The sequence below is a fragment of the Delphinus delphis genome, chromosome 17 (genome assembly GCF_949987515.2).
Source record: "Delphinus delphis chromosome 17, mDelDel1.2, whole genome shotgun sequence".
Lineage (NCBI taxonomy): Eukaryota > Metazoa > Chordata > Mammalia > Artiodactyla > Delphinidae > Delphinus > Delphinus delphis.
In genome coordinates this window covers 11401322-11428069 of record NC_082699.1, presented here as the reverse complement: position 1 = coordinate 11428069, position 26748 = coordinate 11401322, and the positions used below count along the sequence as shown (strand labels likewise).

General features: G+C 38.3%; 1 protein-coding gene across 1 annotated transcript in view; it reads left to right on the top strand.

The window, feature by feature from the left end:
* Positions 1–25571, top strand: part of ARMC1 (armadillo repeat containing 1) — a 34492-nt gene extending 8921 nt beyond the window's left edge. The window contains exons 3-7 of the mRNA XM_059994706.1: positions 1136–1227; positions 10200–10389; positions 22333–22449; positions 22536–22610; positions 23384–25571. Coding sequence (XP_059850689.1) covers positions 1136–1227; positions 10200–10389; positions 22333–22449; positions 22536–22610; positions 23384–23575 — 666 coding nt within the window. The 3' untranslated portion in view covers positions 23576–25571. The remainder of the gene's footprint in view (positions 1–1135; positions 1228–10199; positions 10390–22332; positions 22450–22535; positions 22611–23383) is intronic.
* The last annotated feature ends 1177 nt before the right edge of the window (positions 25572–26748 follow it).

Below are 26748 nucleotides of genomic sequence, written 5' to 3'. Positions count from 1 at the left end.
ACCTCCCCAGCTCTCATCTCTGTCTCCCTAGCTTGGCAAGACCCCTGGACTTCACTGGGCTTCCCTCTCCCTGTGCCGCAGTCTGGAACTGCTTCCAAAGCAGTAAGATGGGGCAGTTGTAGGATCTGCCTCATCATTTCTCTTAGGGATTCCAGTCCTATGCTGCTTCTCATCCAGTTGTCCTGTTTGTTAGTTTTTTTATGAAGGGAGGGCAGTTCCCTTGGCAGTTAATCCTATATGGACCAAAGTGAAAATCAAGGTAAGACTAGTTACAGAAAGGATAGGAGATTGCAGTCAGAGACAGGTTGTTGGATTTGTAATTTCATGGATAGTACCATTTTTGGTAAGGACCAGGCACTTTGGAAATGTAGTGTAGAGGACTAGTAGGAAATGTGAAGGTCAGTGAACTGAGGGGGCAGCTTTGGATGGTGTAGTTCACAGAGGTATTCCCCTGCGAATCAGGTACTAAAGTCTGCAGTGAATGATCAGAGATTAGGAAGTTTGTAGAACAGCTAATAAAATCCCTCAAGAATCAGCATGTGAAGGAAATACTTGCAAAAATGTACTTTAAATCTTAAGAGAAAAGCATCCTAGAAAAGTTAAATTCACAGGATAGGAATTTGTGAGAGTGAGTTCATCTTTTGGTTTTCAGTTAAAAAAAAAAAGTCATTTTAAAGGTGTTTTATAAAACTAGAAACAGTTCATTCCATAAAGGGGGTTGTATGTTTTGTCCCTCTCAGCAGTTTATTTTAATTAATATGTCAAAGCACCTAGGGAAATGATGGCTATTGGAACTGCTCCCTGAAATTAATAAATGGTCTATAGTTCCTTGTATCCTTGTCAAGATGAAGTGGTGAAAATGAAACCAGAACAGCCTAATTTTGACCTTGCAGATAAGTTGGGAACCTTCATTTCAAAGAGCAGATTCAGCTACTGCAGCTCAAAGGAATATTTTTGTCCCCTAGAGGACTGCTCTGCTTATCACATTTAAAGAAGAGTTTCTAAACATTCAAAACCAATTGGTTCTAAAAAGCAAAGCCCTGTTTTTCACTCTTTCCTCTCGCAGTAGCTTAGTAGTGGGTTTAATTTTGAGTAGTCTGGCATGTGGACTGACCTATTCCTGCTCTCGCTGTAGGCTCTTCGATACTTGGCAGAGTGCCGTGCTAACAGAGAAAAGATGAAAGGAGAGCTGGGTATGATGCTAAGCTTGCAAAGTGTTATACAGAAGTAAGTACAATAGATAGTGTCTCCTAATGGAGTAGAAAAGTGGGTCATGTTACTTTACTGAAATTTGTACTCTAATGTGACGGCATACTTTCGTGGGTTATATGTTCAAAAATGTTCTGATGGTCAGTGTTGTGATTATTTCTAAACGTTGATATTAACAGTAGTCCTTATGAAAATGCTCAAATTTTATTTAAAATGTTGATACACATTGTACTTATGAATAATACTAAAAAGAGACAGTCCTACCTTGTATGAAGTTTTGTGAAGTAGATGTAAATGGATTTGCTAGTGGTGCAACACAGGTGGCATTTGGAAATGTGCAGCATTATAGTGTAGTACATAATTCTTTTCTTACTTCCTCGCAGTCTTACTCCAAAGAACCTTGATCTGTATCATGACAAAAAGAGCTTTTGGTGAGATTTTCCTGAGAATCATTGCGATGTCTCGTAGAGATTTAGGGCCGTTTAATTTGAATTCTAGCAAATGGGTGGTTTTTAATTGTACCTTTCATCTTAGGAAGGTTTTTATATCTATCATCTCATTTTGCTATTTACAGCTTTTTGAGGTAGGTTAGACAGATAATAGTTTTATGGGTGAGAAAATTACAGAGAGGCTGAGTTTCTTATCTGTAGTCCTTCAGCTGTGTTGCCTCTGGGAACATCTGGTTTTGCTCCTTTCCTAGGCCTTGCTGATTTCCTTGTAGAAGGCTAGAAATTGAAGATTAAGTGTTTTGTTATTTGCACTGTGTCTGAAAGCAAAAAAACTATGCTTTCTGAGGTTTTATCTTAGTTTACTTTGTATCTTGATCTTATTCAAGACATGACTGCCTTTAAGACTATAATAAATAACCATTTAATTTACTGATTTTTAAAACTTGCAGTTTCTTTGGCTTGAGTGCTCACAAAAGTTCTATAATTCCCAAGCACTGTAAGTTAAATTATATCAGTGGACCGCCATCCAAACTGACTTCCAAGGCAGTGTATTTTTTTTTAGTGTTCTTGGCTTCTAGATAAATTTCATTTTAATAATCTTTTTTTTTTTAATCATGCTACCCCTGATAGGTGTCTTGATCTTTAATAATGACAAGTTAGAGACTGAAGGGTTTTTTTTGTTTTTATTCAGGTGATCAGTTAGGAATAAATATTAGAAAATATTGACTGGCATCAGTTGTATTAATCATTACCTATGGTTTGAGGTCAGTTGCATTAATAAAATTTGGATTGCAGTTCTGACTTGAGACAAATGGTCTCTTTGACCCTCAGTTTCCTTATCCATACACCTGCAGTAACAACGTCAAAGTGCTCGATTCAGTGGGATGATACGTGTAGAAATGCTCTGTAAATTCTAAAGTGTTGTATAAAATATGAGGTTGCATTGTTCTTGTGCCTAGTATGTTTTAATGCCATGTAATTATTTTTTTTTTAATTTTATTTTTTTGCGGTACGCGGGCCTCTCACTGTTGTGGCCTCTCCCGTTGTGGAGCACAGGCTCCGGACGCGCAGACTCAGCGGCCATGGCTCACGGGCCCAGCCGCTCCGCGGCACGTGGGATCTTCCCGGACCGGGGCACGAACCCGTGTCCCCTGCATCGGCAGGCGGACTCTCAACCACCGTGCCACCAGGGAAGCCCCCATGTAATTATTTTTAACTGGCATGTTCTTTTGGAAATCGTGACAGGATTAAGCATAATATGGAGCCTTCTGTAGGATTATTTTATTCATATCATGAACTTAAGATTGTGTATTTCTTTAACAGGTTTGGTTATTGAAGCTGAAAATACGTGGTAAAAATTTTAAAATGTAAGAAATTATATGAAAAGTTAATGTTGATATTAAAATATGCTTCAAATTTGAGCTTTAAACATTTAGAGCAAGTTTTAGAGGTACTGTAGATTTAACCTATAAAACAATTTCTTAGCTTGGTTGTCTAAGGTTGTGGTATGTGCATATGTATGTGTGTATCTGTAAATGAGAGATACATCTAAAATATTGGGTTGGCCAGAAAGTTCGGGGTTTTCCGTAACATCTTAACGTCAGGGAGAGAACTTGTATTTTTTTTAAAATAAATTTATTTAGTTTATTATTTATTTATTATTCTTGGCTGTGTTTGTTGCCACGTGCACGGGCTTTCTTTAGTTTCTGCGAACAGGGGCTACTCTTCGTTGTGGTACGCCGGCTTCTCATTGTGGTGGCTTCTCTCATTGTGGAGCATGGGCTCTAGGCGTGTGGGCTTCAGTAGTGTGGCACGTGGGCTCAGTAGTTGTGGCTCGCGGGCTCTAGAGCGCAGGCTCAGTTGTGGCGCACGGGCTTAGTTGCTCCGCGGCATGTGAGATCTTCCTGGACCAGGGCTTGAACCCGTGTCCCCTGCATTGGCAGGCGGCTTCTCAACCACTGCACCACCAGGGAAGACCAACAACTTGTATCTTTATAAGAGAAGTATTATGTCAGCTCAGGTCATTATCTTGCAGTGTCATCTGGGAAGGAGATCTTGAGATGGAGTTAGAAATGGAAGAGGTTTATTGTGAGATATCGTCTGTAGAGGTAGAAGGGAATGAAGAAGGATTGGACTATAGTCGTTAGACTGCAATGCAGATCTGACATCTGTAAAAGGAAAGTGAAGAGGAAATCGAATGGGGCAAGGAGTCTCAGATTGCAATGCAAATCTGACAGACAGCTCAAGGGGGAGCTCCAAAGCGAGGATTACCCTGTAGATGAGTCTTGTATTGCGCAGAAATGGCCAGGCCCTATTGTGCCCCTGCTGCCCAGGCATTGAGTGGGGTCTCCCTGGGAACGGTCAGGCCTTGGAATGAAGGATTGAATGGTGTGAGAGATCTCAAAGCCACTACTGCTGGTGGCTCTACTATTCTACTCCCTGTAGCCAAAGGGCAGGTTTCCTTCTTAAAGGGAGATCCAAGCAGTGTGTCTCCACGGTTGCCACAAGCAGCTTCTCTTTAATACAAATGATGTATATTTTTTAGGACACTGTGGTGATCGTTGCTGGCTCCTCCAGCAGTAAAACAGGTATGCATTCATTGCATACGCCATTATAATTTGGTCCTGTACCCCTCTCAAAAGTGGAGATATGATATAATAATTTTTATATATATTTTCCAGCTCGTTTGGCTGTGGGAGATCTCAGATTTGAAGGTTACCTTTCAAGCTTTCTTAAAAGTCACCTCTGTTTACTAAAATAATCATCTTAGAATTTATCAGTTACTGTTATCAGAAGGTCAATAGAACTATGTGTTTTAGCTTGTAAACATTAAGACTGAAGTATTAGAATCAGGTTTTGGTTCAGCATGTTTAGCTTTGTGTTGTGAATTATCTCATGGCTTGGACATAATTTTTTTTATATATTTATTCATTTAATTTATTATTTATTTTCAGCTGCGTCGGGTCTTAGTTGCAGCGTGCGGGATCTTTGTTGAGACATACGGGATCTTTTGTTGTGGCACGTGGACTTCTCTCTAGTTGTGGCGTACGGGTTTTCTCTTCTCTAGTTGTGGTGCAGGGCTCCAGGGCACATGGTCTCTATAGTTGTGACGAGGAGGCTCCAGAATGCTGGCGCTCCAGGGCACGTGGGCTCTGTAGTTTGTGGCACACGGGCTCAGTAGTTGTGGCATGCGGACTGAGTTGCCTCGCGGCATGTGCGATCTTAGTTCTCTGACCAGGGATCAAACCCGAGTCCCCTGCATTGGAAGGTGGATTCTTTACCACTGGACCACCAGGGAAGTCCCTCATTTTCCTTTTGTAAGAAATTAGATTGCTCTGGCATTATTATTTTCTCCTCATTTACTTTTTTCTTTTGGGTACCTGTATTAAAAATTCTTAAAAAATCAAAAGGAAAAGTTTTTATCATATAGAGCAGGGTGAGTTTTATATATGCATAATTGTTTTGACACTGTAGAAATATGTTCTTCAGACATTATTTTGCATTTTGACGTCTTTGTTGGCAGATACAGATGACTGATTTACCAGTATTCCATTCTTGTATAGGTCATCTTGGTAAGCCATAGCACAAGAGATCTAAACTATATACCCCAATTGTTTTCATTGATGTGGCCGCCCCATGACAGCTAGGCAGTCAGGGTGGGATTCGGATCAGTTTTTCTCTCTGTTTAGGAGTACTGAGTTAGGGGGAGATTTAGCTATGATTCTGTGGAACTATACAACTAGGGAAGCAGCAAAAGGATCTTCCCATACCCCAGTGAGACCTACAGAACAAAGAAAATCCATTGTGGAGGGATGCTGCTTTATTGACTGAAGAGAAACCTTCATCTGGAGTGATCAGAGGGGAAACCAGAAAGCAGAAGTAGGTGGGGAGAGTGGAGGTTATTCTTAACATGAGAAGCAGAGAGCAATGTTTTATAAAATAGGGAAAATTCTGTGTATTGAAATTTTTGCCCTTTTATCACCAAATTATTTTTTGCTACAAAATTTTGCTGAGATTTTAGCAAGTTATTCAACAGCAGGTTTGACTTAATGTTTAGGTCAAATTGGTGCTTACAGATCGACAGTTGGATTGATTTCAAAGTCACTGTTACTTTCAGTTCTTCAATTGTGAAGAGAATTTTAAGTTCTCTGTCACTCAAAATGAATCTGGCATTGTGTTATAATTTTAATCTTCCATAAATGAAAACTTGTCCTTAGAGGTTAGAACCTCTTTACATTTTATTTTTAACCCTGGATCCCTTTGTGAAGAGAATTTTCAAAATGTCAGTCTAGGAAGATATCTAAATGCAGTTTAAGACATTTGTTAATTTGTATTTCAGGAGTAATAACTTTTGATACAAAATGTATTTTATAAAGGCACTTGTGACTATCTAACATGAAGTATGCTATAAATAAAAGTCACTTTAATAAAACGTGGCATCTCAACTTTAAAATACCTCATTTCATCTAGAGAACTTCCTAAAATTCTAGATTTTGAAACAGTGTCATAGTAATGGTGGTCTATTCTTCTTGCTAAAATCTTGGATGAAAAGTATGTGCTTCATTTCTTTATGCCTTTCTTCTGTGTTCTTTTATTTTCTTTAAAATTCTATTTTAAAATCTTATTACAAGTATGCGGTATGTGGTTTATTTATAAAAATTCAAAAATATAAAAAAGAAAATCCATAATGCCATTTATGTTTTCATTTAAATATGTTTATACATACATAGTTTTTTAAACTTTAGTTTGAAATGACGTCAGACTTTCAGAAAAGTTGTACAAACAGTACACTGATGCCTAGATAAGTACACCAGTAGTCCCCGAATTTTAACATTTTACCATTTGTTTTACTGTGTTTTTGTTTTTTTAAATATTTATTTATTTTGGCTGCCCTGGGTCTTAGTTGCGGCATGAGATCTTTGTCGTGGCATGCGGGGGTCTTTTAGTTGAGGCATGCGGGCTTTTAGTTGCAGCATGTGGGATCTAGTTCCCTGACCAGGGATCAAACCCAGGCCCCCTGCACTGGGAGCACAGAGTCTTAACCGCTGGACCACCTGGGAAGTCCCTTGTTTTACTATTTTAACATTTGCTTTATTCTTTCTCCATACATGTTGTTGTTTGGTATATATGTCTTCATAACTTATATATAGTCATTGTGAAGTATGTATTTGAGGAGAAAAAAATGTGTCCTTTGTCATGTTTAATGCTTGGATTTGGGGCTGGAATTCTACTTTGTGTGATATCAGTACACAATTCCTGTTCTCATTGTTTCTATTTGCCTTATCTACACTTGCCCATTCCTTTATTTCTGAATCACTTTTAGTTGTGTCTTGTTTTGTGAGTCAAAATGAAAATCTTTTAGTGGGGGCAATAAAGTAGGAGCTTGGGATTAACATACACACACTACTATATATAAAATAGATAACCAACAAGGACCTACTGTATAGCATAGGGAACTCTATCTACTCAATAACCTATATGGGAAAAGAATCTGAAAAAGAATGAATATATGTATACGTATAACTGAATCACTCTGCTGTACACCTGAAACTAACACAACATTGTAAATCAACTATACTCCAATAAAAATAAAATAAAAAATCTTTTAAATTAGTGAGCTAGGTCCATTTATATTTATTGCTGTTACTGATATATTTCATCTTAACCCATTTTTGTTGTAATTACCATGTATATTATAATAGTTGTGTTTCTGTGCCTGCTGTTTTCTTCTTTTATCTTGAAAATTTCTTCTGATTTGTCTTATTGTTATAGTGGCTACCTTTGTACTTATACTTTAAAGAAATGTTCTCAGTTTTCTGTTTTCTTATTTAAACTTTCACCATCTTGCTTGTTAGTTTTAATGGTAATCTTTTCACTCCCATAGTCAGACTTTTTCTACTTTTCCCTTTTCTTCTCCCTTTTCCTTTCTTTTTTTAAGTTGCATTATTTCTACTTTATCAGAACATTTATATATTCTATTCTCTTTTCCACTTTAGTTTTAAATTTAGCTCTACAGTTAAATGTGTAAAATGCTCATCATCAGTCCTTTTGCTAGTTTTCCTAGTCATGTCTGTTGGTTGAAGCTTAATTCTCTAGTAGATTGCTCAAGTAAGACTCTAATATTCCTTGAGTTCTTTCATGTTTAAAATTCCTTTTCTGTAACCTTGATACTTGAAGGAAAACTGGACTGCATCCATGGTTCACCTTTTGTTTTCTTGTGATTCTTGAAAATGCTGCTCCATTTTGCCTTGATTTTTATGTTGTTTTTTGTAAAGTTTTTAGAACAGAGGGTGGCAACTTTTTTTCTGTAAAATAAAAAGCCAGATAGTAACTATTTTAGGCTTTGTTGGGCTCACAGTCTGTTGCGGCGCTCAGCTCTGCCCTTGTGGGTTAAAGCAGCCAGAGATGATATGTAAATGACGGACTTTTGCTCAAGGATCATAGTTTTCCTGCCTTTGGACTTCATTGTTACCTAAGCAGAGTTGCTGACTGCCTTCTTAGAACCCTTTTAAAGTTAGGATTGGTTTTGCATTGAAAGATGAAGGATGATTTTCTGAGTTGCATAAATGTTATAAGAACACTTTTTTTAGTGAACACCACAGGAAAAAAAAGCAAAACCAACTCCTAAAGGAAAAGTTGTGAAGATCTTCAAAAGATGATAGCAAGTCTTTAACATTAAAATAGTATATTCACTGCTTTCATGAAGTATATGGAAGTCTTAACTGGCTTTTATAGGCGGTATAAAATGATATTAGTAGCATCTATATAGGATTAGAGTGAATTGGTGTTTATGACCAGTGAGGAAATACATTCAAAATGAAGATTATTCTTGATATATAATGAAGATCAGAGTTCACCTTTCAGTTGTGTTTTATGAATAACATTTTGAACATTTTCAATATAGATAACTATTTAGAAAAAGTGGTGAGGAATCAATATACTTCATTATGGAATAGTAAATTACTGAGAGCAGAATTCCAATTATTTAGATGAAAGAGCTTTTCAAGATAGTCTTTTCTCGGGTGTCATATTTTAAAGACTGAACTAAATCCAGGGCATGATCAGCTCTTTCAATTTTCACTTGCTTAAGAAGCTTAGGGCAACTAATACTTGTTTAATTATACAGTCTTTCTTAGGCTTATGGCCAACTGTACCATATAACTCTAGACTTTTTGTACTTGAATGTTTTGAATCACATTATTTGAATAGTAATTTTTGTTGTTTTTTTTTTTTTAAAGACTAAGATACCTGCTTCCAAATCTGTAGATGCTCTTGGCTTTTTCTTTTTGGTTTTAAAAGCATTTTTAAAAAATAAGGCAATAATTATTTATCATTAATTTGTTGAACAGCAACATGCATAGATATTTGTGATACCTCATATAGTGCCCAGATCAAGAAGTAACTTCGTTTTTTTTTTTAACATCTTTATTGGAGTATAATTGCTTTACAGTGTTGTGTTAGTTTCTGCTGTATAACAAAGTGAATCAGCTATACATATACATATATCCCCATATCCCCTCCCTCTTGCGTCTCCCTCCCACCCTCCCTATCCCATCCCTCTAGGTAGTCACAAAGCACCGAGCTGCTATGCGGCTGCTTCCCACTAGCTAGCTATTTTACGTTTGGTAGTGTATATATGTCAGTGCCACTCTCTCACTTCGTCTCAGCTTACCTTTCCCCCTCCCCACGTCCTCAAGTCCATTCTCTAGGTCTGCATCTTTATTCCTGTCCTGCCCCTAGGTTCTTCAAAACCATATATATATATATATATTTTTTTTTTTGTGTGTGTGTGGTACATGGGCCTCTCACTGCTGTGGTCTCTCCCGTCGCGGAGCACAGGCTCTGGACGCGCAGGCTCAGCGGTCATGGCCCATGGGCCCAGCCACTCTGCGGCACGCGGGATCCTCCTGGACTGGGGCACGAACGTGTGTCCCCTGCATCGGCAGGCAGACTCCCAACCACTGCGCCACCAGGGAAGCCCCAGAACCATTTTTTTGTAATCGTTTTTACTTCATTTTTGCTTATATGCTTTTGCAAATTTCATTCTGCCTAAGACAAAATTTTACTTAGCTTTAAGGGAAATCTGTGTCTATAGAGGTATTCCCTTAACTGTTTCGTAGGAAGGGCAGCAATAAAATTAGTCCTATGAGGTCTACCAGAAAAACATACTTAGAACAACAGTGGGACCATCATGTTGATTTGACTATGTTATTCTTTAAAAAATTTTTGGTTTTAAGTAGATAGAAATTGAAAATCTTGCAGAAAGGAATTTATTACTGTATGAAAATGATGACACTTTGAACTATGAAATAAAGGAAGTTAAAAATAGTGATGGTGGGAGTATTTATTTCCTATAACCATTTTTGCCAGTCTGTGGTCTGTAACTGTTTTGTTTATCTAAGTAGATGTAGCCTATGTGACTCTAGAAATAAAGTATAGATCAGAATGAAGAAAACAAGGTTTTGCCAAGTTGAGGAATAAAATTACAGAATCAGTAGAAGTGGCAAGACTACTTTGTTAATTTATATGTTTCTTTTCAAGGACTACAACTCCAGGAGAAACAAAACTGCTGGCCTCTGAAATCTATGAAATTCTTCAGTCTTCCAATATGGCAGATGGTGATAGTTTCAATGAAATGAATTCACGTCGAAGGAAAGCTCAGTTTTTTCTGGGAACCACAAACAAACGTGCCAAAACAGTGGTTTTACACATAGATGGTCTTGATGATACGGTAAGACTTTTGTAAACACATGGTTCATAACATGCGAGAGAGAAATCATGTAAACTGGTTATCTCAGTGTCACCTGCTAACAGTCTTTAAGAATAAGTCCCTGGCTTCCCTGGTGGCACAGTGGTTAAGAATCTGCCTGCCAGTGCAGGGGACACGGGTTCAAGCCCTGGTCCAGGAAGATCCCACATGCCGTGGAGCAACTAAGCCCGTGCACCACAACTACTGAGCCTGCACTCTAGAGCCCGCGAGCCACAACTACTACGCCTGCGTGCCACAACTACTGAAGCCCACATGCCTAGAGCCTGTGCTCCTCACCAAAAGAAGCCACAACAATGAGAAGCCCACAGACTGCAATGAAGAGTAGCCCCCGCTCGCCACAACTAGAGAAAGCCCACATGCAGCAACGAAGACCGAACACAGCCAAAAATAGATAAATAAAAATAAATAAATTAAAAAGAAAAGACTAAGTCCTAATATTAGCATTTTATTCTGATAAAGAGGGGCATTTTGTGCTTAACGGGTCAGTTATTCAAAGGACATAACCATTGCAAATATTTATGCCCTAGTAATAGAACTTCAAAGTATATGAAGCAAAAACTGACGGAAATGCAAGGAGAAATAAATTCACAACTAGAGCTGGAGATTTGAATACCATTGTCTCAATTAATAGAACAAGTATACAGAAAATCAACAGGGATATAGAAGACGCAACACTAATAATCAACTTAACCTAACTGATATTTATAGAAAGCCCCACTCAGCAGCAAGGTAATATTCATTCTTTCCATGTGCACATGAAACATTTACCAAGATAGACCATATTGTGTCCCATAAAACAAGTCCTGATTTAAAAGAATTAGAACCAAGCAAAGTGTGTTCTCTGAGCACAATGAAAAGCAAGTTAGAAATCAATCACAGAAAGATACCTGGAAAACCCCCTAAGAATTTTGGAAACTAACCCATTTCTAAAATAATCCATGGGTCAATGAAGAAATCAAAGGAGAAATTAGGAAGTATTTTGAACTGAATAAAAATGAAAATGTGGGGCTTCCCTGGTGGCGCAGTGGTTAAGAATCCACCTGCCAGGGCAGGGGACGTGGGTTTGAGCCCTCGTCCAGGAAGATCCCACATGTCGCGGAGCAACTAAGCCCGTGCGCCACAACTACTGAGCCTGTGCTCTAGAGCCTGTGAGCCACAACTGCTGAGCCCGTGTGCCACAACTACTGAAGCCTGCGTGCCTAGAGCCCTTGCTCTGCAACAAAGAGAAGCCACCACAATGGGAAGCATGCACCTCAACAAAGAGTAGCCCCCACTCTCTGCAACTAGAGAAAGTCTGCGTGCAGCAACGAAGACCCAATGCAGCCAAAAATAAATAAATATTTTTAAAAAGATGTAGTATCAGAACTTGTGGGAAGCAGCTAAAGCAGAGTTTAGAGGGGAATTCATTAGCACCAAATGACTGAATATATACAAAAAGGGAAAGGTCTCAGTGACTTAAGCTTCTACCTTAAGAAACTAGAAAAAGAAGAGCAAATTAAATCCAAAGTAAGCAGAAGAGAAGAAACAAAAAAATCAGTGGAATGGAAAACAGAGAAAAATGAAATCAAAAGCTGATCTTTGACATGATCAATTAAATTGATAAACCTCTAGCCAAATTGATCAAGAATAAAAGAAGTCACAAAATATCAGTATCAGAAATGAGACAGCATTGCTATAGATCTTTTAATGTGGACACTGAAAGGAAAATAAGTGAATATTTTGAATAACTTTATGCCAATAAATTTGATAATGTAGATGAAACAGGAAAATTTCTTGAAAGATGGATTGCCAAAGCTCGCTCAAAAAGAAATGGATAACCTGAATGAATAGCTCTGTGTCTATCAAAGAAATTGGATTCGTAGTTAAAAACCTTTCCATAAAGACAATTTCTGGCCTTGATATCTTCATTGGTGAATTCTACCAAACGTTTAAGGAAAATGTAACACCAATTGTACTGTCTTTTAAAGTATTATACAGTAGTAGTTGTACAGTGTAGTTTTTTCTCAACTCATTCTACCTTTTCCCCTTTTTTTTAAATATTTTTTTTAATGTGGACCATTTTTTAAGTCTTTATTGAATTTGTTACAATATTGCTTCTGTTTTGGTTTTTTGGCCACAAGGCACGTGAGATCTTAGCTCCCTGACCAGGGATCGAACCCACACTCCCTGTATTGGAAGGCAAGGTCTTAACCAGTGGACTGCCAGGGAAGTCCCTTGTCTGCTTTTAATATTAGCTGCTCAAGCGTTCTTTTGATTATAGTGTGTATCTTCTATTTGTGTCTGTATTTCACATGGATTTCTTATAGGCACCATATAGTTGGGCCTTGCTTTTTTAATCCAGTCGAAAAATTTCTACCTTTTAACAGGAATGCTGGGATCATTTGCCTTTAATATGATTATTGATTTGACTGGATTTAAAACAACCATCTTGCTAATTGCTTTCTATTTGTCCCATGTGTTCTCTTTTCCTCTTTTTCTGCCTTTTGGAGTAATTGAAAGTTTTTTATGATTGCATTTTATCTCCTTTGTTAGCTTATTTGCGTTAATTCTCTTTCCTTCCTTTCTTTTATGTTTGTTGATTTAGGGTTTATTTTGTGTATCTTTTTTTTATTTTTGAATTTTATTTAGGGTTTATTTTCTGTATCTTTAACTTTTTTTTAACATGTCTTTAATCGTATTTATTTATTTATTTATTTTAACACCTTTATTGGAGTATAATTGCTCCACAATGGTGTGTTAGTTTCTGCTGTATAACAAAGTAAATCAACTATACATATACATATGTCCCCATATCCCCTCCCTCTTGCCTCCCTCCCACCCTCCCTATCCCACCCCTCTAGGTGGTCACAAACCACCGAGCTGATCTCCCTGTGCTATGCGGCTGCTTCCCACTAGCTGTCTATGTTTGGTAGTGTGTATATGTCCATGCCACTCTCTCGTTTTGTCATGGCTTATCTTTAACTTATCAGTCTAGCTTCAGTTAACACTAATCACCATGAGACACTTATAACACTATACTTTCATCTGCCTTATCTCTGCCTTTGTGTTCTTGTTATATGTTTTACTTTTGCATATGTTATAAACCCCAAACTACTTTGTTACTACATTAAATATTCTCTTTTTTTTATTAAAAATTTTTTGTGGTAAATTACACTTAGCATAGAATTACCATCCATCTTAACCATTTACAAGTATTTAAAGACATTAAAAAATAAGAGTATTTTCTGTCTACCCACGTATTTACCATTTCTGGGGCTCTTTATTCCTTTGTGTAAATACAGATTTTCGTCTAATATCATTTTCCTTCTGCCTGAAGGGCTCCATTAACATTTCTTATAGTAAGTAGTACAGGTCTGCTGAGGATGGACATTTGGCTTATTTCCACCTTTTGGCTATTATGAATAATTCTGCTATGAACATTTATGTACAGGTTTTTGTGTGGATATATGTCCTCAGTTCTCTTGGGTATTCTTAAGGGTAGAATTGCTGGATGATACGTTTAGCTTTTCGAGCAACTGCCAGACTGTTTTCCACAGTGGCTACTGCCTTTTACATTCCCATCAGCAAGGTGTGAGGGGTCAAGTTTCTCCACATCCCTGCCAACATTTCTTATTTTCCATTTCTTAAAAAAATAGCTATTCTAGTGGGTGTGAAGTGGTATCTTATTGTGATTTTGATTTGCATTTACCTAATTACAATGATGGTATCTTTTCACATGCTTATTGGCCATTTTTAGTGGTTGACTTAGGGTTTATTGTGTATGTCTTTAATTTATCACAGATTTTCTCTTTTGGAGAAATGTCTGTTCATTCTTTGTCCATTTTTTTAAAAAAAATTGCTTATTATTTGTCTTTATTCTTGAGATGAGTTAGTTCTGTTAATATCATGTGTTGCATCAGTTGATTTTCGTATGTTGAACCAGCCCTTCATTCCTAGGATAAATCCCAATTGGTCATGGTGCATAACCTTTTTAATGTGCTTCTGCATTCAGTTTACTGGTATATTATTGAGGCATTTTGCATCTGTATTCATACAGGATATTGGTTTGTAGTCTTTTTTTCCCTCGTGCTGTCTTTTTCTGGTTTTGGTGTCAGGGTAATCCTGGCTTCATAAGAGGATTTGGGAAGTGTCTGGATGAGTTTCTGAAGGATAGGTGTTACTTTTCTTTAAACATTTAGTAGAATTCACCAGTGAAGCCATTTGGTCCTGGGCTTTTCTTTGTGGGAAATGTTCTGATTATTAATTCAGTTGCTTTACTTGTTGTATAGGTTTATTCATATTTTCTTGAGTCAGTTTATGGTTTTGTCTTTTTTTTGTTTGTTTTTTTTGTTTTTTTAGTATGCGGGCCTCTCACTGTTGTGGCCTCTCCCGTTGCGGAGCACAGGCTCCGGACGTGCAGGCTCAGTGGCCATGGCTCACGGGCCCGGCCGCTCCACGGCATGTGGGATCCTTCCGGACCGGGGCATGAACCCGTGTCCCCTGCATCGGCAGGCGGACTCTCAGCCACTACACCACCAGGGAAGCCCTATGGTTTTGTCTTTTGAGGAATATATCATTTCATAGAGGTTATCTGATGTGTTGGCATACAGTTGTTCATAGTATTCGCTTATAATCCTTTTCTTTTGGTAAGATTGGTCATAATATATCCTCTTTTATTCCTGCTCTTAGTAATTTGAGTCTTCTTCCTCTCTTTTCTTGGTCAGTCTAGCTAAAGCTTTATCAATTTTGTTGCTCTTTCCAAAGAACCAAATTGTATTTTCATCGATTTTTCTATCCATCCCTCCCCCATTCTCTATTTCTTTTTTTCCCCTGCTCTAATCTTTATTATTTCCTTCCTTCCATTTGCTTTGGGTTTAGTTTGCTCTTCTTTTTCTTGTTTCTTTTTAATTTTTTTTTTGGCTGTGTTGGGTCTTTGTAACTGTGCATGGGCTTTCTCTAGTTGCAGCAAGCAGGCTTCTCATTGCGGTGGCTTCTCTTGTTGCAGAGCACGGGCTCTAGGCACATGGGCTCATGGGCTGAGTAGTTGTGGATCGCAGGCTCTAGAGCGCAGGCTCAGTAGTTGTGGCGCACGGGCTTAGTTGCTCCGTGGCATGTGGGTTCTTCCCGGACCAGGGCTCGAACCCGTGTTCCCTGCATTGGCAGGCAGATTCTTAACCACTGTGCCATCAGGGAAGCCCTTTTTTCTTGTTTCTTAAATGGAATATTAGGTAATTGGTTTGAGATTTTCTTCTACTTTAATGTAGTTATTATAGCTATAAATTCCCCTCTAAGCACTACTGTCTCTCTGCATACCATCAGATTTGGTATGTAGTTTTTCATTTCATTCATCTGAAAGTATTTTCTAATTTTTTTGGTGATTTCTTGTTTGACCCATTGGTTGTTTAGGAGTTTGTTGTTTAATTTCCGTATATTCATAAATTTCCCAAATTTCCTTCTGTTAACCGATTTCTGATCTCATTTCATATGCATGATTTCAATCCTTTTCCACTTGCTGGGGATTGTCTTGTGGCCTAAAGATCTATCCTGGCGAATGTTCCATGTGCACTTGAGAATGTATATACCTTTGTGTTCTACAAGTGTCTGTTAGGTTTAGTTGGTTTACAGTGTTAAGTCGTCTTCTTCCTTGTTGATCTTCTGTTCAGCTGTTCTATCCATTTTTGAAAATCAGATGGGCTTCCATGGTGGCGCAGTGGTTAAGAATCCTCCTGCCAATGCAGGGGACACGGGTTCAAGCCCTGCTCCGGGAAGATCCCACATGCTGCAGAGCAACTAAGCCCCTGTGCCACAACTACTGAGCCTGTGCTCTAGAGCCCGCGAGCCACAACTACTGAGCTTGCATACCACAACTACTAAAGCCCGTGTGCCTAGAGCCCGTGCTCTGCAACAAGAGAAGCCACCGCAGTGAGAAGCCCGTGCACCGCAACTAAGAGCAGACCCCGCTCGCTGCAACTAGAGAAAGCCCGCACACAGCAATGAAGACCCTATGCAGCCAAAAAAATAAATAAATTAATTAATTAAAAAAAAAAGTCAGATGGATATTGAAGTCTCTAACTCTTTGAGTTTTGTGTATCTGGAAAAGTCCTTATTGTATTTTTCTTTTGAAAGATATTTTTATGTGTATAGAACTCTAGATGACAGTTCATTTTCTTACCATACTTTATGAATATTGTCCCACTGTTTTCTCCCTTATATTGTTTCTATTCAGACTTCTGTCATTCTTTTTTTTGTTCTTCTATGTGTAATGTATCGTACTTTTTCCCTCTGCCTGTTTTAATAGTTTCTCTTTTATTATTGCTTTTGATCAGTTTATTTATGATGTGCCTTGGTATTATTTTCTTCATGTTTATTCAGCTTCTTGGATCTCTGGGTTTATAGTTTGCAGCAAATTTGGGCAATTTTTCCATTATCTTTTCAAGTACTTTTTCTGTCTTTCAGGGATTCCTGTGACATATTCAACCATGTGAAGTTGTCCCATTGCTCACTGATACTCTGTTAATTTCATTTTCATTCTTTTTTTCTTTTTCATATTGGATGGTTTCTGTTGCTATATTTGCTAAATTTTTCTTCTACCGGTATTTACTTTGCTGTTAATCTCAACCAGTGTTTTTTTTCACCATAGACATTATTTTATTTATCTATAGAAGTTTGATTTGAGCCTTTTTTATATCTCCTTAACAGTTTATACTTTGTCTACTTGAACATACAGCATATGGTTAGGATAACTGTTTAATGTCTTCGTCAACTAATTCAGTCATCTGTGTTATTTTTGAGTGTGTTTCTGTAGGTTGATTTTTCTAGTTATAGGTTGTATTTTCTTCTTTGCACGCCTCATAATTTTTGATTGGATGCCAGATATTACAAATTTTACATATTGGGATACCGCATGTACTTGTATGCAAAGCCTTTAAATATTCTTGAATTCTGTTCTGGATCAGTTAGGTTACTTGCAAACATTAGATGTTTTTGAGTCTTGCCTTTAAGCTCTGGTAGGCAGACTACAGCACCGTTTAACCTAGGGATAATTTTACTACACTACTGAGGCCATACTCTTCTGGGTTCTCTGTCTATGCCCTGTGTATATCAGTTTTCTCTGCTCTGGCTGATGGGGACAGGAAGTGTTCCCAGCCCTGTGTGAGTACACAGGATGGTTCCTTCTATTCCCTTCCAGCCTGGTTGTTTCCTCACATTCGTGCACCCTTCATCACTCAGCTGAAAACCAGAGGGGAACCCATTGCCGAACTCTGGTGTGTGTCTTCTCTCTGCGGGGCCCCCTTTGTGCAACCGTGTCCTCTCCTGCTCTGTGCTATGAATTACAGTTGCCTTGACCTCCCTGAATTTTCAACTTTGTGTCCTCAACTTGGGGAGACTGCTGGTTCTGCTTGGCTTCCTGCTTTGTGAGTTGCAGCCTAAAAATTTTCCAGGCAATCCGCTGCTGTGCTGGTGAGCCTCACTTCATTTGCTCTCCTTCTTTCGGGGGCGTCTGCTTTCCAACACCTGGAAATCACTGTTTTATTCATTTTATCTTGTCTGTATTTTTAGTTGTTTAAGCCTTGAGGGTAAATCTGGTCCCTGTGGCTCCATCTTGACTGGAACTGCAGGTCTCCCTGAAGTTATCTTGAGCAGTGATAAGTTAAATACCTTCACACATTGAGGGGTGGCAACTGGTGGATTACCACTTATCTCTTTAGCTGTGCCAGGCAGGTTACATTGGATTAGCCACAGCTTTTTCTAGTTGTGGTATTGGGGCACCTAGCCCTCAGGATTTAGGATTCAGTAAACAGGGCTTGGGGAAAACTTTTCATATGCATATCATCCATGACATTGCCAAGTAAGTTAACAACTATCTTATCAAAACTGGGGCCACAAGATCCCAAAAAGTTTCTAGAAAGCAGGTTCTGGTAAATGTAAATTAATTGAATGAAAGATATTAAGATGTATAAATTGTCACCAGTACCATTTGTTTAATGTTAATGAAAACAGTACAGTTCCTTTTTAAAGCTAGCAGAAACCAAATAATAAAACCCAACAAAGCTCACACACACAAAAATATAGGCCACAAAGGGGGCTTCCCTCGTTGCGCAGTGGTTAAGAATCCGCCTGCCAATGCAGGGGACACAGGTTCGAGCCCTGGTCTGGGAAGATCCCACATGCCGCGGAGCAGCTAAGCCCGTGTGCCACAACTACTGAGCCTGCACTCTAGAGCCTGCGAGCCACAACTACTGAGCCCACGCACCACAACTACTGAAGCCCACACGCCTAGAGCCCATGCTCTGCAACAAGAGAAGCCACCGCAATGAGAAGCCCGTGCACTGCAATGAAGAGTAGCCCCCGCAACTAGAGAAAGCCCGTGTGCAGCAACGAAGACCCAGTGCAGCCAAAAGTAAATAAATAAATAAATATATTAAAAAAATATATATAGGCCACTATATCTTAAAAATGTAATTGCTAAAATCCAAAAAAAAAAAAAAAAGGCAGGTTAACTCTGAAACTGTACTGTAATGTTTTGGCGGCATAACCTGGCACCTAGTATGTGCCAGGCACTATTTTAGGCACCAGGGATACAGCGGTGACCAAAATAAGCAAAAGTTCTCATAAATCCTATGTTTGACTTCATTAAGCTAATCTCATAGTTGGAGGAGACCGTCAACAAGTCAAGTTTTATAGTATAGTAGACGTGGTAAGTTCCATGGACAGAAATAAAGGGAAGGTAGCTAGGGATTGCTAAGGGGTGGGATGGTGGATTATAGTTTTAAATAGGATGGTTTAAAAATCCTCTTGGAGAAACTGACATTTAGCCAAAACTTAGGAGTGAGCCAGTGGATATCTGTGGAAGAGTGTGTGTTCCCAAGAAAGGGAGCCATGAATGTCAAGCCTTCACACATAGACAACTAAGAAGATACCTAAGAGTAATAAAAGGATGTGGAAGAAATTGCTTTAGGAAAGAGCTCTAGTTTAACAGTAAAGTTTTTGCTTTGTCAAATGTATTCTTAAAACGTAAAAACAAGTAGGAAAATATTTGTAATGAATAATTGACATCAGGTTAGTGGCCTTATTACCGTGTGTAAAATAGGTAGCTAGTGGGAACCTGCTGCATAGCACAGGAAGCTCAGCTCGGTGCTCTGTGATCCACTTAGATGGGTGGGATGGGGGGAGAGGGTGGGAGGGAGGTCCAAGAGGGAGGGGATATATGTATACATAGAGCTGCTTCACTTCGTTGTACAGCAGAAACTAACACAACATTGTTTTAACTGGAGCTATACTCCAGTTAAAAAGAATAAAAATTAAAAATATATATTAAAAAAATCAACAAAAGAAAATCCAACAGGAAAATGGGAAATTCCTGGAAGAGATGTAATTTCCAGTAAATAGTATCAGCTAACATTTATTGCAGTACTTGCAGGTAACTTTCTGGTGTGTTAACTCATTTATTTTTCTTAAAACTATAAGGTCTACTTATAGTCCCAGTTTACAGATGAGGAGACAGAAGCACACCAAATTTAAATAGCTTCCTGGTGTAGTAGAAGTGGTAAGTGAAGGACATGGGATTTGAATCTAGGCAGCGTGGGTCTAGCTGCAGAACCCCGCTCTTAACTGCTGCTTTGGACAGCTACGCAGGGAAACGTGTCTACTCTCACTAGTAATGAAAGCAGTGTACATTATTTTAGTGTATGCATCAAGGCTTTTAGAAAGATATTCCTGATTTTGGATTGTCACAAGCATTTTTCCCTTTGCTTTATTTTCTCAGCTGCAAATCATGCTGCTATGGAGTCTTCAGAAATTGGAGAGGGGCTACTATCTACATCTTTCGAATTGATACACATACACTCTCTCTCCCCCTCCCCCTCTTCCTCCCTCCCTCCCCCTCCCTCTTCCTCTTCCTTCCTCCCCCTCCCCTCCCCTTCTCCCTCTCTTCTCTCCCCCCGCCCCGACCCTTCTCCTAGCAATTGCCAGGCAGTTAACTTTGACCCATCAACCTCCTTGCCCAATTCCTAATTTTATCTGCTTATGATTCTTAAAACCTAATCTTGACCTTCTATCCCTATCAAGAAGTTACTCATCCTTTGTAGCTAATTCTTGATCTGTTTGCTCTGTTGAAGATCTCATGTTTACATCTTGGAATTGGACACCCCCCGTTTACCTGTTGCAAATGTGTTAATTTGTGTTAAAATAAAGATGAATTGGCATCATGGGTCTGGTTTTTCACTGTCACACATAGTTGGAATTTAATGTCAGACTCTTGTGATAAACCAGGAAAGTTGCTTAACGTTTATATTTTTTGGTTTCCTCACATTTAAAATAAGGAAACAGATTAGACTGGTAGTATCCTAACTTTCATGTTGTATATGCTATGTAAACTTTCGTTCACTGTTAAGTTTACCTGGTGTTGAATATGTGGAAGAGAGAAACATGGACCTTTTGGGCACTAATCCACCAAAGGCGCTTTGCAGAAGGGACAGTGCAGTACATGAGCCCCGTGCGCTGCCATGCACCACTGTATGCGAGACCCTTGCCTGAATAGTGTTGAAACGCAGAAGTGGAAAAATAGTTTAAGTAGGAGATAAACAATGATGTGAGTTGTTTTGAAGGTTGTGGGAATAAGTTTGAAGACTGATTTTATGCAATAGAAAAGAATGAATCAGGTAATTGAAGGCAGTGCTTCCTAGGCTATGACCCAGAGACTTGGTGTCCTTTGCTGATTCCTGTCCCCTCAGAAGTACTGAATCGGAGTGTGGTCTCAATACAGAAATAGGATAATTTAGAGATGTTGATTTGATGTATGGGTTGGAGGAGGGAGGGAGGGATGGGGAGAACTGCAGTTACTTTTTAATTCATTTTCTCTTTGGATCTTGTGTTTAAGATGACCACTTGTTATCCACGTGGATGTGTTTGTAGACAGATGAAAATAAAGTCATATTGGAGGTAGACATCTGTGCTTCTACATGGTAGTGATGGTTGAAGTGATCTGAATAGTTTACTGAGGGATGAAGTAGAAAGAAAATCACTTAGTTTTAGCACTGGACCTTGGAGATAAAATGAGAGATGAAATACTCAGTGGTGTAAGCAGAACACCAGGGTAGTGTATTATTAAGTCAAAGAAGCATTGAAGGGCGTATGTTATATTGTGTTGTCAAGAGGAAAATGAGAACCAAAAAGTGGATATTGATAACCCTTGAGAATGCAGTGGTAACCACTGAGAATGCCATGAATGAGGGATGCGGTGATATAAATACCAAGTGATTTAAAAAATAGTGACTCATACACTGAATGCTCACTAATTCTAACTTCAGTCTGTTAGAATTTATCCCTGGAGGTTTTTAAGCTAGAGCAGGGGTCAGTAAACCCTTTCTTTAAAGGGCTGGATAGTAAACACTTCAGGTTTTGCAGGCATATGGTTTCTGTTATGACTACTAACTCTGCTAGAGGGTGAAACTAGACTTGGACAATATGTAAGCAGATAGGTGTGGGTGTTTCCAATCAAACTTTATTTACAAAAACAGCTGTTGGACCGTAGTTTGCCTACCCTTGAGCTTGAGGAAACTCTGCTTTTCAGCATGTTTTCTGTATTATTCTTCCATTCTGTTTGGTTTAAGATTTAAATTAACATTGGCAAATTTATTTCTGATTAAAATGATTAAAATTAAATATTAGTAATGAAGCTTGAAAAAAATCTAGCAGGAATTACTATTTTGTTGGATCTTATAAATTTTCATAAACTTGACTAAGCACCACCCTTTCTGTGCCCTCAAATATGTGATTGTAGAATTGAAAAAGGGACATTAGCTTTCCCTTGCCCTGTGTTCCCTCCTTTCCCCCAAATATAAAGACTAGTTCAGTGTTGTTTGATTTGATTTATTCCCTTATTATTTTGCTAGTTTTAATAACAATTTGCTTTTACTTTTTCAGACTCGGAGAAACCTGTGTGAAGAAGCTTTGTTAAAAATTAAAGGCGTTATTAGCTTTACTTTTCAAATGGCTGTTCAAAGATGTGTGGTGCGAATCCGTTCGGATCTGAAAGCAGAGGTTGGTATTTTAAATGGCTAAATATGCTTGAGGTTACGGGTAATCACATCGGTGTTCAAAATTGTTGTCTTTCTGTCCTGGCCTAGGCTTTGGCATCAGCGATAGCATCAACCAAGGTGATGAAGGCTCAGCAAGTCGTGAAAAGCGAAAGTGGAGAAGAGGTAAAAGCTCGATTTAGCTTGCTTTATGCTTGACTCCCTCTTGATTATCCCTCGTGGCCAGCAGATTGCTAGTATTTCTAGACTAACAGCTGCTGAGTATATAGCGATGTGGCTGAGTCAGATTATCCTAATGTTTCTTGGTTAACAGTTAACACTTTTAGAAATACAGAGAGATCTTTGGTGGATTTCAGAATCTCTCAGACTCTGTTCTTGATGTCAGTGGAGATGTCTTGCTGATTTTATTTGGAAATAAAGGATATGTGGTTTCCTTGCATTGGTTTTTAAATACTTTCTAACCCTTAATTGGTCTTGCTGGTCCAAAAATAAAGATCCGGTCCCATCGTTGGGCAGGTATATATAGTGATAATCTCTGCATCTTGCTACTCTTTCCACTGGCTTTGTGATAGGGAAGAGGAATCTGTATGGCTTTAGCTCATTTGAGTTTCCACAGAAAGGAGGTTCATTGGCCCTTCAGGGCCCCATAGCAGCCGGTTGCTTGTTTTTGTCGTCTTTAAATAGAGGTTGAACATTTATTCCTGGAGCCTCAGGAGAAAAGCATCAGAATTTTCACGTCTACTTCTTCCTTCTGTGCTTACACAGTGCTCAACAATTGGGCCTACCTTCATAGAAGAGGATACTTTTTAAAGGAATATAACCTCTGAGAATAAATATGGTGATGAGAATGAGAAGTAAAGTTGACTTTTAACGTTTGACATGTACCTATATCAATTAGGTTGACTTTGTAACAACTCTTAACGTGCTCTCTGCATCAGATGCTGGTCCCGTTCCAAGACACGCCTGTGGAAGTAGAACAGAACACAGAGCTGCCCGACTACCTGCCTGAGGACGAGAGTCCCACAAAGGAGCAGGACAAAGCAGTGTCCCGGGTGGGCTCACACCCAGAGGGTGGAGCTAGCTGGCTGAGCACAGCTGCAAACTTTTTATCCAGATCGTTTTACTGGTGACTTCAGTTTGGGGCTCAAGGACTGTGTAAACGAACAAGGGGCCAGTTTTCCATTGTTGTGGTGAACTGTCAAGTGCAATTTGCAATAAGTTATCATGAAAAGTTTCTAGATTACATGATTAAGAATGCTGCATTTTACTGGACATTTTACCCCACTAAGTGGTAAAAAGGACAGGCTACAGGTGGAATTGCTTTGTTTATGAAGGTGTTTTGGTTTTGTTTTCCTTTGTTTAAATTGCCTCACTTTTTAAAAAACATGGGTCCACTGTTAAACCAAACATGTATTTGTGCAGCTTTACATTTTATTTTACACAAAGCACGTGATTAGGAAAACTTGTTTTCTCAAGCCTCAGGACCTATCTGAAGAGAAGATTTTTTTGTTTTTTTGTTTTTTAGCTCAAGTTGTGCATGAATTACTGAACACTTTGCCTTTTCTCATGAGAGATACTTGCTTTGGTACTCTTTCTTTCTCATGAAAAGATACTTGCTTTGAAAGCATTTCTCATAATTCCCCTTTTGTGCCTTTTTTATTTTGCCAACCATGTTTATAGAAAGGACGTCACTAGTGACATTTTGTGAATTAAAACATATTCACTGCAACGTAACAGACCCCTAAAAATACAACTCTACAAAAACTTGGCAGTCTTAGTTGTTATAATTTTTAAAAGATTAACACAAAATCAGTCGAGAAGGAAACATGTATATCAGCAAAGTGTTATTGGAGACCATTTGAATGTGACCAGATGTGGTTCTAGTTGACTGCTGTTCAGTTTGGTTTATATCAGCTCTTGAGAATTATGTCCACCCTAATATTGGGAGTGACTGTAAATGGTCTCTAGGCCTTACTTTGTGATTACACACTATCCCCTGCTAAGAAGAAGAAGAAAAAAAGTAGTAAAGAACTGACAAACTTGAAAAAAGAAAACAAAAATGGAACGCCTATAATGCCATAGTGCTATTTGGTAGAGTCTGACCTTAAAACGTGAATTACTTGGCAGATGCCTATTCAGTAGGTGTTTCCTTGTATTGCTTTTTGTAAATTTATTACGAACATGCAGTCATATTGAATGAAAAGGAAAAAAGACTCAAATTATTGCTTATAAAGAAAGAAAGCCAGCATTTGTCCGTCCACTTAAACTTTCTGCCAGAAAAAAACAGGACTTCAGCAAAGGTAAGATAAATAAATATAAATATATATACATATATATTTTTGGTATAGATTTAAGAGCTAATTACATATATGTAATGCTTTATTAAATTTCTGAAATATTTGGCAACAAAAAATTTTCTTTTGGAAATCCAACTAACTCCAGATAAAGTTTAATGCTAATATGATTAAAAACTAATAGGAGGAAATCGAAAACTTTTTTCGTCAACATGTAGAGCTGCTATTTAACTCCTTGGAGAATGTGAAGTGAAAATTGGACCCTGGAGGGTTTCCTTGCATTTTCATTGCTTCTCTTTTAGAGAAAACTAAAAGCATCCAGTGCCACTGGAGAAGAATTATTGTAAAATAGTTCGCCAGCCAGAATCTTGAGTTCAAGAACATTGTGACCTTATAGAGGGAGGGGTGTTGAGGGTATGGAGAGTAATATTGTTTCACCTGGCCTCTGACTCAGATGATGCGCACAACTGAAAATATAAGCTTTCAGGGCATGTATTGCTTTAAATGCATAGTACAACTTGCTGCCAGACCAGATGTGTTGAAAACAAAACAAAACAAACCCACCTCCTTTCTATAGCCATTGAAACAAAGTTTACTGTTCTAACAGGTTTGTATTTTATTTTGCATTGCCACACATCTGCTTATTTAAAAAACGACATCCTTTTGATAGTAATTGTTCAGCACAAGTAGGTATTACAGCTTGATGTTTGTGTGTTCTAATTCTCAGTGTTCTTTGATTCCAGGTCTTATATATAGAGCAGTTAAGGCAACTGTAACAGCATTTTTTGAAATATATTGTAAAATAATAAAAGGTAACATAATTAAAATTGAATGGATATTGCATTTTTGTGGTATAAGCATTACTGATTTCGCTAAAGCCTGTTTGTATCCACACTGCCTGGCACCTTCTTCTCACTACCTGCAAGTGTGTTACCCGACTAATTCCCGGGCATCTTCCATTCATCTCCTTCCCAGCACCACACCTGCTTCTTCCTGGGTTTGGATCAGTGCCCCTGTACATATATGCATTGTAATTAGATTAAAATTATATTTACCAGTGTCTGTGCCCTACTTAGCTCTTTGAGAACCGAGAAAGTCTGTAGTAGTACCTGGCTCGTATTTAATGCTCAAATATTTTTTTAAGAGAATGAACAAAGAAATTTTTTTTTTTTAATCAGTAAAAAATAAATGGAGGGTACTATTTAACTCGTTGGGCAAATAGGAAAAATTTCAGGCTGTATTTTTTTTCTTTTCTGGCATGTTTATTTCTGGCTGATTAATGCTAGGCAAATTCCCCTATTTATTTTGTCATTTGGTTTTTATTTTTTCAAAAAGCAGGAGAAAGGGGTATAATGCTCCATTGAATGAAGTTAAAATTAACTTATAATATCCTGATTCTTACAGAATTATTTTAGGAGAATATTACATATATATATTACTGGTACAAGTATAAGATGGAATTATTGTTACTGGAAGTTTGAAATGATTTTCTTCTTGTCTTTGATTCTCAAGCAAGACACTGTGCCTTTCTAGTCACACTTTATGTGACTTATCTTTCTGTACCCAGTCAGAGGGATTTTTTCTTTGAGGCTAAGTCCTCAGCTATTTGATTTTTGTCTAAATGTTGACCCTTGAAGAACTCATCTCTTGTCTTCATTTACCTCTGTGTAGATACCTTCTAAATCTCCATTTACTGTCATCTTTGAGAGTTCCCCTCTCCTTTGCTGTACCTGTCAAGTGTAAAGTCTGTGAATTTTTATTTCTCTTAGAACTGAGGTTGTGCAATAAATTTCACAAAAACTAATTCTGTGCCAGGCATTGTGCTAAGTGCTTTCCAAATATTTGTTCATTTAATCCTTAACAACTGTGAGGTAGGTACTGTTACGTCTCCATTTTATAGATGGGGGAAAATGAGACAGAAGTTAAGTAATTCATTAGTCCCAGGTCGCAGAACTAATAAGTGGTGAAGCCAGGACTAGACTGCATGGCCTGGCCTAGTTCCCGGCCTC